This window comes from Halichoerus grypus, chromosome 8, assembly GCF_964656455.1.
Source record: "Halichoerus grypus chromosome 8, mHalGry1.hap1.1, whole genome shotgun sequence".
Lineage (NCBI taxonomy): Eukaryota > Metazoa > Chordata > Mammalia > Carnivora > Phocidae > Halichoerus > Halichoerus grypus.
This window is the reverse complement of record NC_135719.1, coordinates 150,779,706-150,793,064: the sequence shown is the minus strand read 5'-3', so window position 1 is coordinate 150,793,064 and position 13,359 is coordinate 150,779,706. Positions and strand designations below refer to the sequence as shown.

Here is a 13,359-nt window from a genome sequence, read left to right as displayed (position 1 = left end):
GCCTCCAGAGCGGGGCGGAGGCAGGCGGCCAGTTGCCGAGGATGCATCCCACCTGCACGTGCGGGACCCCGGCCGTCCAAGCGCCGCTGTGGGCCCCAGCATGCTAGGGCTCCTGTCCTCACCCCACCTCTCGGGCTGCCTCTCCGGGGGGCAGGGGAGCTCTGCGCTTCTGGGCTCTGGGCAGGGGAAGCCCGGGTGGAGGCAGCGGGGCTCGGCTGCGTGTTCCCGGCTGCTCCCGAGCGTGGCTGAGCCTCTGCCCGCCCTCCTCAGCCAGGACGGGCCTCGGGTATGCCTGCCACCCCTGCTGTCTTGGCTTGGGGCTCCCAGGGCGGGCGGGGGCCCCGCCGCTGTCCCCCGGAGCCTGGGGGGAGGGGAGGCAGGTTTGAGGGATGACAGCCGGCCTGTGAAAAATTCCAGAGGGGCCTCGCCCTGACTGACGGCCCCGAAGGTCACACGAAGGTCGCACGCTGTGGCCGCTGATGGGCCTTATGTTGGAAGAGCCTCTGAACCAGCAGTCGTAAACGTACGTGGAGTTGTCTTTCAGGATAGCAAGTGATAGGATGACAGCGTTGTCACAGGGCTCGGGGGTTAAGAAGCGAGTCGAGAGGCCCCGCGGGAGCGAGGAGACAGGCGGTGGTCAGAGCGCCGCTTTCCTGCAGCTGGTGACTTTCTTGCTATCGCCTTTTTAAATTCTTGGGAACTGCTTCTTTTCTCGTTCTGTTCTCTTTTTGTGGCTAATTTTGTACTTGTAGTTTTGTAGTCTTTGGGGAAAAAGCCCCCAAGTCTATAAACTGCAGCGGGGCGCTCCTTGGGGAGGTTCGCGAGCTCCCTGACGGGGTGGCGGCCTGGGGCTGTCGCCCGGCAGCGCAGCGTGGCCTTCTCCGCCTGCGCCGGCCTTGTCACCCCTGGGGCACTGCCCCTACACGGAGGCCAGGTCGGACCGGCCAGGGGCGGCACCTGCTGCGCGGGTCGGAGCCGCTGAGCTGAGCCTAGCGGGGTGGCCGGCGCTGGGTCCAAGGAGGTGCTGCTCCATGGGGGCCCCCCCTACCGGCTGGCGGATGAGCCAGGGCCGAGAGCCGGGCACAGCCCGCTGTGCTTCCTGCCCCTGCACTGGAGGGGCCCAAGCCCCGGAAGCCAGCCTCCAGAGGGCCTCTGGCCGGGGTCTCGCTCCTCTCCCGCCTCGGCTACTGGCCTGAGAGCGTCATCAGCACCGAGGCCCCGGATGCAGGACAACCCCCCCCCCCCCCGGGGAGGGCACAAGGAAGGGAGCCCGCGTCCACGGTGGCCCCGAGCAGCTGCTGAGCACCCCGAGTCCCCTCATGCGGAGGGTGCCTCTCTGCCCTGTGTCCCGGGATCCACCCACCCCAGGGCCGGCGGTGGGGCAAGGTCAGGGGCCTGGCCCAGTTCTTCAGCCGGCGCCTGTCTGCCCAAAGCCCAGGCCGCACGGCGAGGACGGGGACGTGGGTGAGCCCCCTGCCCGTGGCCCTGCTGTGGGGCCCGCCCAGCGGGATAGGGGAGGCTCCCCGGGGAGTGGGGTCGGCACGCGTGCACGCGGATGGGGACGTGCGTGGGCCTACTGGGGGAGGCACGGAGAAGAGGCTTCCCGGGGGCGGTTTGGGGTTTGCCTGTGTGTTACTGGACTCCTGTTCATGGGCCCCAAATTCATACATTGGAATCTAACTTGCCTGTGCTGGCGTGAGGAGGGGCCCTCCGGGAGGTGCCCTCGTGATGGGCTCGAGCCCGTCAGAGGAGATGTGACAGCTTGCTTCCCGGCCGCCCCCTGCCCTGCAGGCGCCCAGCGAGGGCAGCCAGGAACCAGGAGAGGCCCGCGGCGACGCCCCGCCTGCCGCACTGCGGGAAGGAGCTTGTCCAGCCTCGCGCTGGTGGCGCGGTGGTGGCGCTCTGTTCTAGTGGCCTGAGCCCGCTGAGACACAGCTCAGACACAGTGTCCCCTCCGGCGCCCGCCCCTCCTGTGGGCTGCCCCCCTACCTGGTCCCCGCCCACCCAGTGCCCACCCACAGGGTCCCCACCGAGTTTCAGAAGCCACCTGCACCGGGAGCTTGGTGCTCAGAGCCCCTGCTTCAGCCCTGGGTCGTCCTTGCAGACAGAGCCGGTGGCCGGCTTTGAGGGGCTCCGATGACGGGAAGGGCCCTGCTGAAACCCTGCCCACCGGGCCCCCACCTGCAGCCGAGGGGCTTGCGCTGCTTGCCGCAGGCCAGCCTGGGGACGGGGGCACGATGACTCTCAGGGAGGGGGGCCTCTGGCCGCGGAGAAAGGTCCCCTGTAAGAGTGGACACGCTCTAGAGCCAGGGAACCGGCCTTGGGCCTGTTGCCAGTGGTGACCAGCTGGGAACCGTGTTGTTTCTTCCTTAAAGAAGCTTAACGCGGGTCTGAGATGTGGAGACGTTTTGCCTGTAAATACATATGAAACTTCAGGACCCCAATCCCGTGTCATGGTCAGAAAAGGAACGCTAATTCCTTCCCACCGGCCGACACGCAGTCATACTCACGTGTCCCCACTAGCTGTCCTTTCCCTGTAACTTTGTCAGCGGGGTGCCACACGCAGCCGAATCGGGGGGAGGGCGGGCGGCCGGCCGTCGGGGCGCATCTGGCTCAGTCCCGGGTGCGCGTTACCGCGAGCCTCCGCGTCCAGGACTGGGCCCGGGCTCCCCTCGTTGGCTTCTGCTGTCCTCACTTCCTTTCTTCTACCTTCTTTGAACCTAAATCTCTCTCTTGCCAGCACACGACAGCCTTGCTCATGGCTCTTACGCTCGCCTCCTTCCCCGACCCCGGCCCGCGGTCACAGTGGCCCCTCCAGCATCTCCCTCATGGTGTCCCGCCTGCGTCCTCCCCGTGTGGCCGCGTCCTCCCCGCAGGGCCGCTTACTGGGCTGGTCCAGGCACTCGGACGCGGCCTCCAGCCTGCGGGCGCCAGGGGCCAGAGCCCTGCACGGCGGCCGAGGCCTCCGCTGGCCTGCGTCTGAGCCGTGCGGACATGCGGAGCTCCCTGTCCCTCCAGGCTGGGCTCCTGCAGGCTCAGAGCGCAGGTCTGGTCTTCTTCCAGTGGATCCTGCTCTGGGCCGCCGGTCTGTGGCTCTCGTCGGCGTCGGAGAGTTCTTAGCCATTCTCTCCTCTGGGGTTCTGCTTCTGGGCCTCTGATGACGCGGGGGCACACCGCCTGGCGCAGCCCCCGGGTCCTGGGCGCCCCGTCCTGTGTCTTCTCCCTCTTTCTGTCCCTCTGCGTCCTGCTCAGATGGTTTCTACTGACCGGTTCGCGCTCACGGACTGTTCGTGTCGGGTCCGCCGTCGGGCCCTTCTCAAGAATGGCTCGTGGATGGGGTGACAGTGTTCATTCCTGGCGCTTCCGTTTTGTTCTCTTGTGTGATTTCCGCGTCTCTCCCGTGTGTGCTCCCCTTTCCCACTGGATTCTCACCACTTCGTCCAACGCCATTTTACGGTCTCGGACCTGCACCGTTTGGGCCATGTCTGCCTCCGCTCCTGTCCACCAGGGATCAGGGGTTCTCGCATTTTCGTGGTCTTGCCATGTCTTGCTGACTGCGAAGCACTCGGTAAGAGAACAGCAGAGACTGAGGTCCATAGCGAGGAGCCGTCAGGTTCCTGGAGGGGCTGAGTCCTCGCCCGCCATCGGGCTGGGCCCGGGCCCCGCTGCAGCTCCCAGAGGCTTCCCGCGTCCCCAGGTGCCGGCAGGGCTGCTGCTCAGCGGGGCCCGACGTCTGAGCCCTGGCCAGGCTCTGGACATCAGCCTGCCTCGCAGAGCCCAGCGCCATGTTTGCAGATCACTGAAGGCTCCCTTTGCCCCCGTTCCAGGTCCTTCCAGCCCGCCATGGCCTGGAGCGCCCAGGCAGGGGCCCAGCTGCCCCACGGAGCCTCTAGAGCGGGTGGCAGGAACCCCAGAGCACCCCTCAGAGGGGGGTCTCTCGCTTCTCCAGCCCCCACTTCGGAGAGAGGCTGGCTTCTACTTGGGGATTTTCTGTCAGGCTTCTCTCCTTGCACCCCACTCTGAGCACTCAGTGAAGGCCGAGAGCTGGACGAGGGTCCCTGGGGTCCCCCTCCTCCCGCTCTGCCCCTGGGGGCACTGAATTCCATTAATGTAGGTTCCTTGGTATCCTCAGCTCTGTGATTATTTTGAACCCTGACTTTGTAGCTGACGGGGCACGTTCCGGTCGGGGTGCCAGGGGCAGCCTCTGAACCAGAGGGGACCAGTCAGCACTCACTCTCCCGGTTCGGAAGGCCCCTCCTTGAGCAGCCTGGCCAGGCACCCGGACACAGCATCAGAGCCAGACTTGATGTCTGCTTGGACGCGGACTGAGGGACAGGGACAGCCCTGGCCTCCGGCGTGGGGGACAGAGCTGGGGGCGCTGGGCTGGCTGGGGGTCAGGAGAGGCCCGCCAGCAACGGGGCCGGGGAGCAGCTGTGGGGAGTCCAGTGCCCGCGTCCGAGAGTGACTCGGGGGAGGAGGCAGGACACAGAACGGCCTATTTTGGGTTCAAGTCTGACTTTCACCAAAGGCTGGGAAACGATGGCGCATCCCAGGGCGGACGCTGCCCTGTGGTGGGAGCAGCATGGCAGAAAAGCAATTTCCAAATTTCCATCTCTTTCTGGCTGAAAAAGGAAAATGAGGGCAGATTTCCCAAACCTACAGCACTAAAAAAAAATCTGATTACCCCTTCACATAAGACACCTGCAGTCTGGTGGAGAGTGACCGCTAGCGCCCTTCTCCCCGTGACAGGCGACATCTGCTGGTCACTGTCTGGGTCTGACTCCGGGGTTGACGGAGCTGGCATCTGAGGCCAGCCCCCATCCGTGCTCCCCAGGCAGCAAGTGTGACCGGCGCACGCGGGACAGCCCTGGGAGCCGGGCTCCGCCAGACGGACAGGCCAGGGGCTCCGGGCAGGGACAGCCTGCGGCCGCAGGACTTCTGGCAACAGTCCCCATGGAGCAGATGAACCGCAAGAACGTGGGCTTGTCCAGGCCATTTTATTTAATAAAATTTTACAAAAATCAGTGCCCCCACCAGAACCAGAGAGCGCTTGCTCGGAGTCGGAGGGGAGGGCCGGGCGCAGAGAAAGGCCGCCGACAGGCCGTGGTGCGGGTGAGTGCTCCCAGGGCCTTCGCTCTCCCCCAGGAGTGACAGGAACGTGCTCCGGACTCCCTGAGCGTGTGGGCGCCTGCCTCCTGCGGACAGTTCCAGCTGAGAGCCAGGCCACCGGCTGTGCCCCCGGCGGAGCCACGCGGGCAGCCAGGCCTGGGGTTCCTCCCTGGGCGCCCCCAGGGGCCGGCAGCACCTGCACCGGGCAGAGGGCCCCCAGTGCCACCTTGGTTCCTGTCATGCTGGGGCGGAGCTCCGGGGGACCCTGGGCACCCCCTTCCTGTTCAGACTGGCTCTGCCAAGGGACACGCTCTTCTAAAGTGGTCAGACCCCAAAATGCACCAGGAGGCGCAGCCTGGGTGCGCACAGGGCGTCCCGGAAACATGCCCACAAAACAGTTCCGGTTTCCAGTACCAAACCAAGCCAGTAAGAAAATGTAAAACTGATAAAAATACAAAGTACTCCTGTTTTAGCAAATGTCACTATTAAACAAGGTCATTTTTAGGTTACGTGGATTGAAAATCTTCTTTTTCCATGGCACTGTGAGGTACTGCCCGTGTCTGTGTAAGGGGGTCTTCAGAAAGAGGCTGCGTGCAAGCAGGCCCCCCTGTCTGCCGCCGGACGTCCCTGAGAGCTGATGGGAAAGGAAGGGCATGGTCAGGGCCTATGGAGGCCAGTGGGCTGTCTGCCCCTGGGGCCGGCCTGCTGCACCTGCCGCTGGGCCCCATGGGGCTTTCTCTCCTGCCTTAAGCTCCTGTCATGGTGCAGTCAACACGGAGGCGCATGGGACGGAGCGGACAGCTCCGTGGCTTCTCCCGGAGCAAAGGGGACACCACACTGGGAGGACAGCCATGCTGTGTGCCCAGGGCCATGCAGGCCTCCTCATCCCAGGTGATCCTATGACCCTGTCCTGAGGGCTTAGTTGGGGTCACAGGGCCCTTCCTGCTCTTGTCTGCAGTGTCCATGGATTTCCACCTACCAGCCGCTGTGGACGTGTAAGCAACTGTGAACGATGCTGTGATGGACATTTCTGTGTCTTGCTGCTCTAAGATGGCCCCTGCCTGCAGTTCTAGAAGTTTCTACCTCCTGCCTTGTGGGGTTTCCCAAAGAGCAGATGGACCAGCGTGCTTGGACGTCCTGGAGATGGCCCTGGCCCGTGCAGCTGGATGACAAGGGGCCTCCCCTGCACTCGCTGTCCACACCAACCACCATCAGAACAGACCCTGGCGGTGGACACCCCCCAGGTGCCACTATTCTCCTGGGGCAGGGGTGCATGCAGAGTGAACCCCACCTGTGCTCCGGGTCCCGGGGGAAACAGGCCCCTGCAGGCTGGGCACTGCTCCCCACAATACCTGGCCCACGAGTGGGCAGGCACCCCCACTCCCAGGAAAAGCTGTGCCCTGTCCTCAGAAGAGGGCAGCAGAAGGCCCTGTCTGTGCACCTCTCCCTCCCGCCGGCCAGCGGGGCCTGCAGCGCCCCTCACCCCCCTGCCCTGCTGCTTACCTGCAGCCCCTCCTGCAGCCCACCGGTCGCCCGTGACGCCTGCGCACCTCCCAGCGCCCGGTGGTGCTCTGCCAGCCCCAGATGGCCGCGGTGCTCCTTTCTCCCGAGTCCGTGAGACTCAGGTAGCAGGTGCCAGCACAAAGACCCACGCGGCCAGCACGGCCGTGGCCTGTCCCGGGGGCGGCTCACCTTGGTCTGGATCAGGGCTCTGCAGGGCTGCAGACGGAAGGTGGGCACACCCAGTTCTTCAGGCTCTTGGAGGTCAGAACATTCCAGAATGTGACCCAGGTCTCCGGAAAGGTTCTAGTGAGACAAGCCACGGTCACACCAGGGGAAGGAAGATAAAGAACCGCTTTCTCTGCGTTTGCCTTGTTAACCCAGACCCCTCTGGCACATCACACCATTAAACTGCAACATGGTCATGACTCAGTGTCCACAGGGCTGAGGCAGCCCGCTGGTCCCCACCCTCCTGTCACCAGGCTCATAGCCACCCTCTCCCTCCAGACCCGCAGGGCCCTCCACCTCCTCAAGTCTTCCACCACCTCCAGAGTGAGCCCTGCCCGCCCCCCAGCCTGGCTGCACCTGGAGCTGCCCCCTCCCGCCCCCCCAACCTGGCTGCACCTGGAGAAGCCCCACCTCCCCACCTCCCGTTCAGGCTGCCTGTCCCCTTCCCCATCCTCCAGGCTGTTTTCCTTACACAAGCTGCCAGGGTGGCCTCGTCAGGCCCCTCTGGCTCCCTCCAGCCCTCACGTCCCTCCTGGCAAGCCCCACATGACCCCGAGGCCCAGCAGCAGCCATCCCCGAGCCCCCGTTGTCACTGAGGCCCACCAGCCACTTTTGGGTTTTCCATGTTTGAAAATTTCCATAATACTAAAAACCAGAAAAGGGTCTTTGCCGACTTGACGGCTGAAAGACTGCTCTGGATACAATTCGCGTTTTCTCTGGTAACTGGCCTCCTCTCTGCTCCAGCTTTGCTGCCTCCCACCTCAGGCGCTAGGGACCCACCTGGTGGCTAACGCCACCCGTCTGCGGGCACCTGCCGCTCCCCGCCCCCAGCCCCTGAGCAGAGGCTGCTGCTGCCTGGGGCACTTCTCCACCCTCCCCTCCGCCGGGAGCTCCTGCGCCCCGGCCCACATGCTGTGTCTGTCCTCCGCTCGGCCACAGCGCCTCCTCCACCACGTGTCGAGGGTCGGGCCGCACCTGGACATCTGTCAGCCTGGCACGGGGCAGGCCCTGACACCGACGAGCTGACCCATCTCGCCCCTTCCCTGCCTGCGTTGCCGCATCCCCCACCACCACCCCTGCAAACCAGTGCGTTTTCTCCCCCACCTGCTGTTTTCTGGCAGCAAGGCCCCCCACCCTCATGCCATCTGTGTAGACGGCTCCCTGCGGCCTCAGGGTGGCTGGCAAAGTCGCTGTGGAGTCCAGCTGCACCCCCAGGAGCCCCGTGTCCACCTGACTCACCTTCTGAGCAGCATCTATTCCAAGAACAAGGAAGAGGTTTTCCTGGCAACGGGACTCACTCCCGAGGCATCGAGAGGCCGACGTGCTATTTGTGTTCCGAAGAGCTCTCCAGAGTTTTCTAGATTCAGAACTGGAAAAGAGATACGTTAATTAAAGAGACTGAGAAACCTTCAGAACAGAAGCGAAGAGGGCACCTGCCCCCAGCGGTTGTGAGAACAGAGTGCTCCCTTCTGGGCCGAGTCATGTGCTGCTTTCTTCAGACGACGTGTGCCCCCTGACAAATACCCCACCCCCACCCTCCTCCCCTGGCCCCGCCGGGCTCACGGTCACGGCTGAGCGGCTCCTCCAAGGGGCAGACGTCCTGGAGGCCCGGTGCTTCATGGTTGTGTTCCTGGTGATCGCAGGGACCACAGGGACACTTGAAAACTAGGGGTGGGGCAGTGATTAGAAGAAGACTACTGGGAGTCTGTCACACGCTGTCTACAGCTAGGAGCCACCCCCCATCGGCCACGTGCCGTCCACGGCTGCTAGAGCAGCTCCTGCGAGGGCAGGGAAGGTGTTCACACAAAGAACCACGGGAGGGGCAGTTACGCTAAGTGCCCACATCATGTCCAAGCCGTCCTCATGCTTTCACACCCAAGTCACAGCCACTTCCCGTCACACACCAGTGTCCAGCCCTGCCAGGCCTGACACCCAGGACCACCCATGTCTCTGGGTGTCTGAGGCTCATGCTGCCACCAAAGGCCCTTCCACCTGCCTGCTGGCCCGGCCCACGCCTTGGGGAAGCACCATATCCAGAGGGCACACGGTGGTGACAGCCTTCCGGGCTCCAGGCCTCTGTCTCCGCGCCCCTGCCGGGGCTCCCTGGGGCGGGCCCTGACTGGACCCAACACCGGAGCCCAGAAGGGCTGGTGTGCAGAACTCTCTGACAAAGAGGGCACGGGGTTAGGGAAGCCAGCTCACAGCAACTTTCACCTCCTCCTCCTGCGGCCTGGGCTCAGCGGACCTCGAGCTTTTCGACCACTGCACATCATGCAGTGGGCTGCACTTGCTTTCTCTCAGTGCCCAGTGAAAGCGCATCTGAGGACACGGCCATCTGCGCGCACCTGCATCTGTGATGTCCCGGAGCACGGGCCCCGGGGACCAGAGCCTTGCCGCTAGCACCAGATGCACTCAGGCTGGCTGACCCTGTGGGTTCACACTGTCCCTCGGGGGCGCCAGCATGTCTTCTCTGTGGCTGAGGATCAGTCGGTCAGGCCCCCCGGGAGGGCCCCGTGCCCGCGGCCCAGGCCCCCAGGCCCTTCCGCACCCCCAGCACTCGCACTGAGACGCCGGGAGGTGGTACCCCCCGTCCACCTCGTTCCAGATGAACATGGCTCTGAGAGGGGTGACCATGGCCAGAGCATCGACCCGTGCTGCCTGGTCCCTCGTGAGGACCCCATGACCCCAAGGCTGTGGGAACTTCGGGAGAGATGGGCTCTCTGTAAAGGTCCAGTTGGTCAACCGAAAGTATAAACTCAGACTTGCTGTAAGGACGTAAGTTCCTTACCACAGTTGCTGTCCAGATTCACAGCCAGGCAGTTCTAAGATGCGGTCTAAGGGGGAGACGCCTTCAGTTGCCTGCTGGACTGGTACTTCTGGAAAAACAAACCTGAACACGTCCTTGTAGCTGTGCAGAAGCTGGAAAAGAGAAAAACACACATTACGTCACCTTACCCCCGATACGTAGTTTTGGTGCAAATGAAGCGTGTGGACAATCAGACCATTGCTGCTGCCACAGCGTGCCACCCTCGCTCCCCGAAATCTCTGCTCTGCACACTCCCGATGAGAAGCACAGGGCGTGGAAAGTGGGATTAGGGCACAGCACTCATAAGCTTCGTCAGTGACACACGAGAAAGAGGCACCCGATAAAAATGTTAGTGTTTCCCGCGTGTCAGCTGGCTGGGAAATCTATCCACACGACAGTAAAGGTGGCCCTTCCTGGACAAAGACCTGAGGTCAGAAGGTTGGGAGTTAGTGTGAAGTGCTGGAATGAACGTCCAAAGTCTGGCAGGAGGTGACAGAAGTGCAAACCAGGAGCTGGAGGTGAGGGTGGGTGTGCACACGGGGTGGGCTGGAGGTGAGGGTGGGTGAGCCCTGGGCAGCTGGAGGTGAGGGTGGGTGTGCACACTGGGTGGAACTGGAGGTGAGGGTGGGTATGCACACGGGGTGGGCTGGAGGTGAGGGTGGGTGAGCCCTGGGCAGCTGGAGGTGAGGGTGGGTGTGCACACTGGGTGGGCTGGAGGTGAGGGTGGGTGTGCACACAGGGTGGGCTGGAGGTGAGGGTGGGTGTGCACACGGGGTGGACTGGAGGTGAGGGTGGGTGAGCCCTGGGCAGCTGGAGGTGAGGGTGGATGTGCACACAGGGTGGGCTGGAGGTGAGGGTGGGTGTGCACACGGGGTGGACTGGAGGTGAGGGTGGGTGTGCACTGGGCAGGTGGAGGTGAGGATGGGTGTGCACACTGGGTGGGCTGGAGGTGAGGGTAGGTAAGCACTGGGCAGGTGGAGGTGAGGGCAGGTGTGCGAGCTGGGAGGGCGGGGAGCCCCGAGAGCTGTTGGAGGGGGGTGTGTGTGCAGTGCATATATTCACATCAGCAGGGTGCAGTTTTCTGTCTTCACCTAGTGTCTCTTGCAAAGTTCACATTATTGTCAGATTGTTCCCTGATCTCTTCGTCCCAGTGGAAGACAAGTCCTGTTTTCAGAACAGCGGGCTAGCAGAGCGGACTGCACGGAGAGCGCCTCCCGCCAGAGGTCCAGGGAAACATTGGTTCAGGAAGCAAACAGTTCATCCCTAGAACCAGCGAAACCTTTTCTCTCGTCCCTTACTCATCTGACTCCTTTTGTTCTCGTGGTGTTCTGAGGTTTCGGGGTAAGCCCTTGGGAAGAGATGGCAGAGGAAGAGGAGCAAGGGAAGGAAGAGGAAGACAAGAAGAGACGGATCAGATGCAGTCATAAAAAAGGTGAAACTGGTGGTCAGGTGAGGAAGGGCAGTGCCACAGGCAAAGGGGACGCGGCCTGGGATCTCCAGGCCATCTCCAGCACCCGGTCATCACACACAGACTGGAAGGGACTCTTGGTGAGGCTTTCTGAATAAGGAGAGGGACAATTTGGACAAAAAGCTCTTTCCCGGTGTGCCCTGAACGGAGCGGGGAAGGTGGGCTGGCGGGTTGGTGGAGGCCCAGTGCCTGGACTCAGGAGCACTGGGCACACAAGCACTCGCTCCTGAGTCGCCCCCCAGCATGGTCCAGCCTCCTTCCTTCCCTGGCTCAGGACAGGACAGCCAGCCACACAGGCAGGGACCAAGGCCAGGAGAGAAGCAGACCCCCTCCCGGGCCAGCCCACCGAAGCCGGAGGGTCTGCTGTAGAAATACCTCACAAGGTGAGCTGCCCGCGGCTCCTGGCACCCCAGGCCTGCCCTGGGGAGGCTGGCGAGAACCACGCTCCTTTTGGGTAGAAGCCACTGACTGCCGTCGAGGATGTGGGGGTCTCTCCGGGAGCTCAAAGTTTGGGGAGAACTGTTCAGACTTGGCCGAAGATTCTTGAAAGCCTTCAAACTCCCCCCAGGCGCTGTTGTGCTCCCCGGGGTCCGGGCCGCCGGCGGGGCAGGTAGAAAAGCCCTCCCCGCCCCCGGAGAGCCACTCGGCGCCAGCGCCTCTCCGCCCCGCTGGCGCCTTGCTTGCACCGCGGTCTTTAGAAGCCGGGCAGAGGGAAACGTCGCCTGCTTCCTCTGCGAGGCCGCTCCGACACCTGCTGGGAGGGGGTGTCCGGCCAGGCCCTGCCCCCCGCTGCCGCTGGCCCTGCATGTCGGTGCCGCCCGGCCCGCGTCCACGCGATGGGGAGCTGGGAGGTGCTCACGAGACACCCACAGCGCGGCGCCGGAGCCTCCCGGGGCTGCACGGGGCGGGAGCGCGGGGGGTGGGGTCGCCCAGGGGCGGGGCGGAGGACAGCCCGGGGCCGGGGTCCCCGCGAGAGCCCGGCCTGCGGCCCCGGCCCGCACCCACCTCGGCTCACCGGAGCTGCGGCCGCCGCTGTCCCCACGCCCGCCCGTTGCCCGGCAACGGAGCGCGCCGGCCCCCGCGTCCGGCGTCCGGCGTCGTGACGTCAGCGCGCCGGCCCGCCCCGCCGTGCGCCTGCGTGTCCCCCACCCCACCCCCCGGCCCCAACTCCCCGCCCCCCGGGAGGAGGGACCCTGGTTTAACGGGAGCGGCCCCGCGCGCCTGTGGAGCCCCGACTCGCCAGCCCGCCCCGAGCGCGCCCTGCCGGGTTCCGCGGTGCGAGTCCCAGGGCCGCGCTGTCCCCAGCGTGAGGGCGGATGGCGGTCCGCCGCCTGCGGCCGGACAGGGGGCGCGGCAGGCCCGGTGTGGGCCCTGGACAGCCAGCCCCTCCTGCTGCCCCCGCCCCCGGGCAAGGGCACTACTGCGGCAGCCTGGCCCGCCCGCCGGCTCCCTCCCAGCCCTTCCAGACCTTTCCCCATCCGCCCCCACCTCCAGGCTCACGAAGTCCACCTTGCTGAGTGCGCTTGACTCCAGCCTCCCCAGAAGTGACGGAAACCCTGATCCACACCCCGCTCCCCAGGCTCCCTCTGTCCGCGCATTTCTCCACCCTGTGACCTCCTTGGGCCCTGTCCTGTTGGCATGACTCACCCGCTCTCCCTGGTCCTTGTCAGCCCAGCTACTGAAAATTTTAATTTTGAAAATGACCAGATGAGCTCATCGCTGACTCCTGGACTGCAGCCTCCTGCCTCCTCCCGTGCTTCCTGAGGGGTACGCCAGCCGGCAATGCAGTCCGACTGCCCAGCTCTGGGCAGACACCTGGGGGGCCCTGCGGGAAGGTGGCCAGTGCTGGCTGTCCTGCCTGGATGTCACCCCAGGGACAGTGCTGGTCCCAGGCATTTCTGCCGTCTACCCACTGCTTGAACCCCCTCATCCATTGTCCTTGCTGTCCTCGTAGTCCAGGGAGGGAAAGGGGTAGGAGAAAAGTTGTCCCTGTGTACAGGTGGGCAAACTGAAGCCCGGGCCCAAAGGCCCGAGTGAGGAGTGTTGCTGGGGCTGGAACCAGCTCTTGGGAGCTCAGCAGTTTCCCACGCCCTGTCTGGGCCTCAGCGAAGAGTGAAAATGTTGCTGTGACCTTCAGGGTGCAGGTGGGCTGACCTGTCTTACTAGCCGTGGTGGATGAATAATGCCGCCCAGAGATGTCCACGCCCTGGTCCCCAGAACCCGTGAATACGGGACCTTACAAGGCCTC

At 64.2% G+C, this 13,359-nt stretch overlaps 1 protein-coding gene across 1 annotated transcript; it reads right to left on the bottom strand.

Moving 5' to 3' along the window:
* Positions 1–4,978: 4,978 nt before the first annotated feature.
* CLBA1 (clathrin binding box of aftiphilin containing 1) lies at positions 4,979–12,090 on the bottom strand. The gene is made up of 5 exons (XM_036113654.2): positions 11,487–12,090; positions 9,626–9,756; positions 8,077–8,206; positions 6,802–6,915; positions 4,979–5,743 (listed from the first exon to the last, which is right to left on the bottom strand). The coding sequence occupies exons 1-5, from the start codon at positions 11,916–11,918 to the stop codon at positions 5,579–5,581; spliced, it is 972 nt and encodes a 323-aa protein (XP_035969547.1). The 5' UTR covers positions 11,919–12,090; the 3' UTR covers positions 4,979–5,578.
* Positions 12,091–13,359: the final 1,269 nt, after the last annotated feature.

Coding starts and splice junctions, on each gene's coding strand:
- CLBA1 (XM_036113654.2), bottom strand. CDS start 11,918: ATGCAGGGCCAGCGGCAGCGGGGGGCAGGGCCTGGCCGGACACCCCCT. Junction 8,207..9,625: donor GAATCTGGACAGCAACTGTG/GTAAGGAACTTA, acceptor TCTCTTTTCCAG/TTCTGAATCTAGAAAACTCT. Junction 6,916..8,076: donor GAATAGATGCTGCTCAGAAG/GTGAGTCAGGTG, acceptor TTGTCTCACTAG/AACCTTTCCGGAGACCTGGG.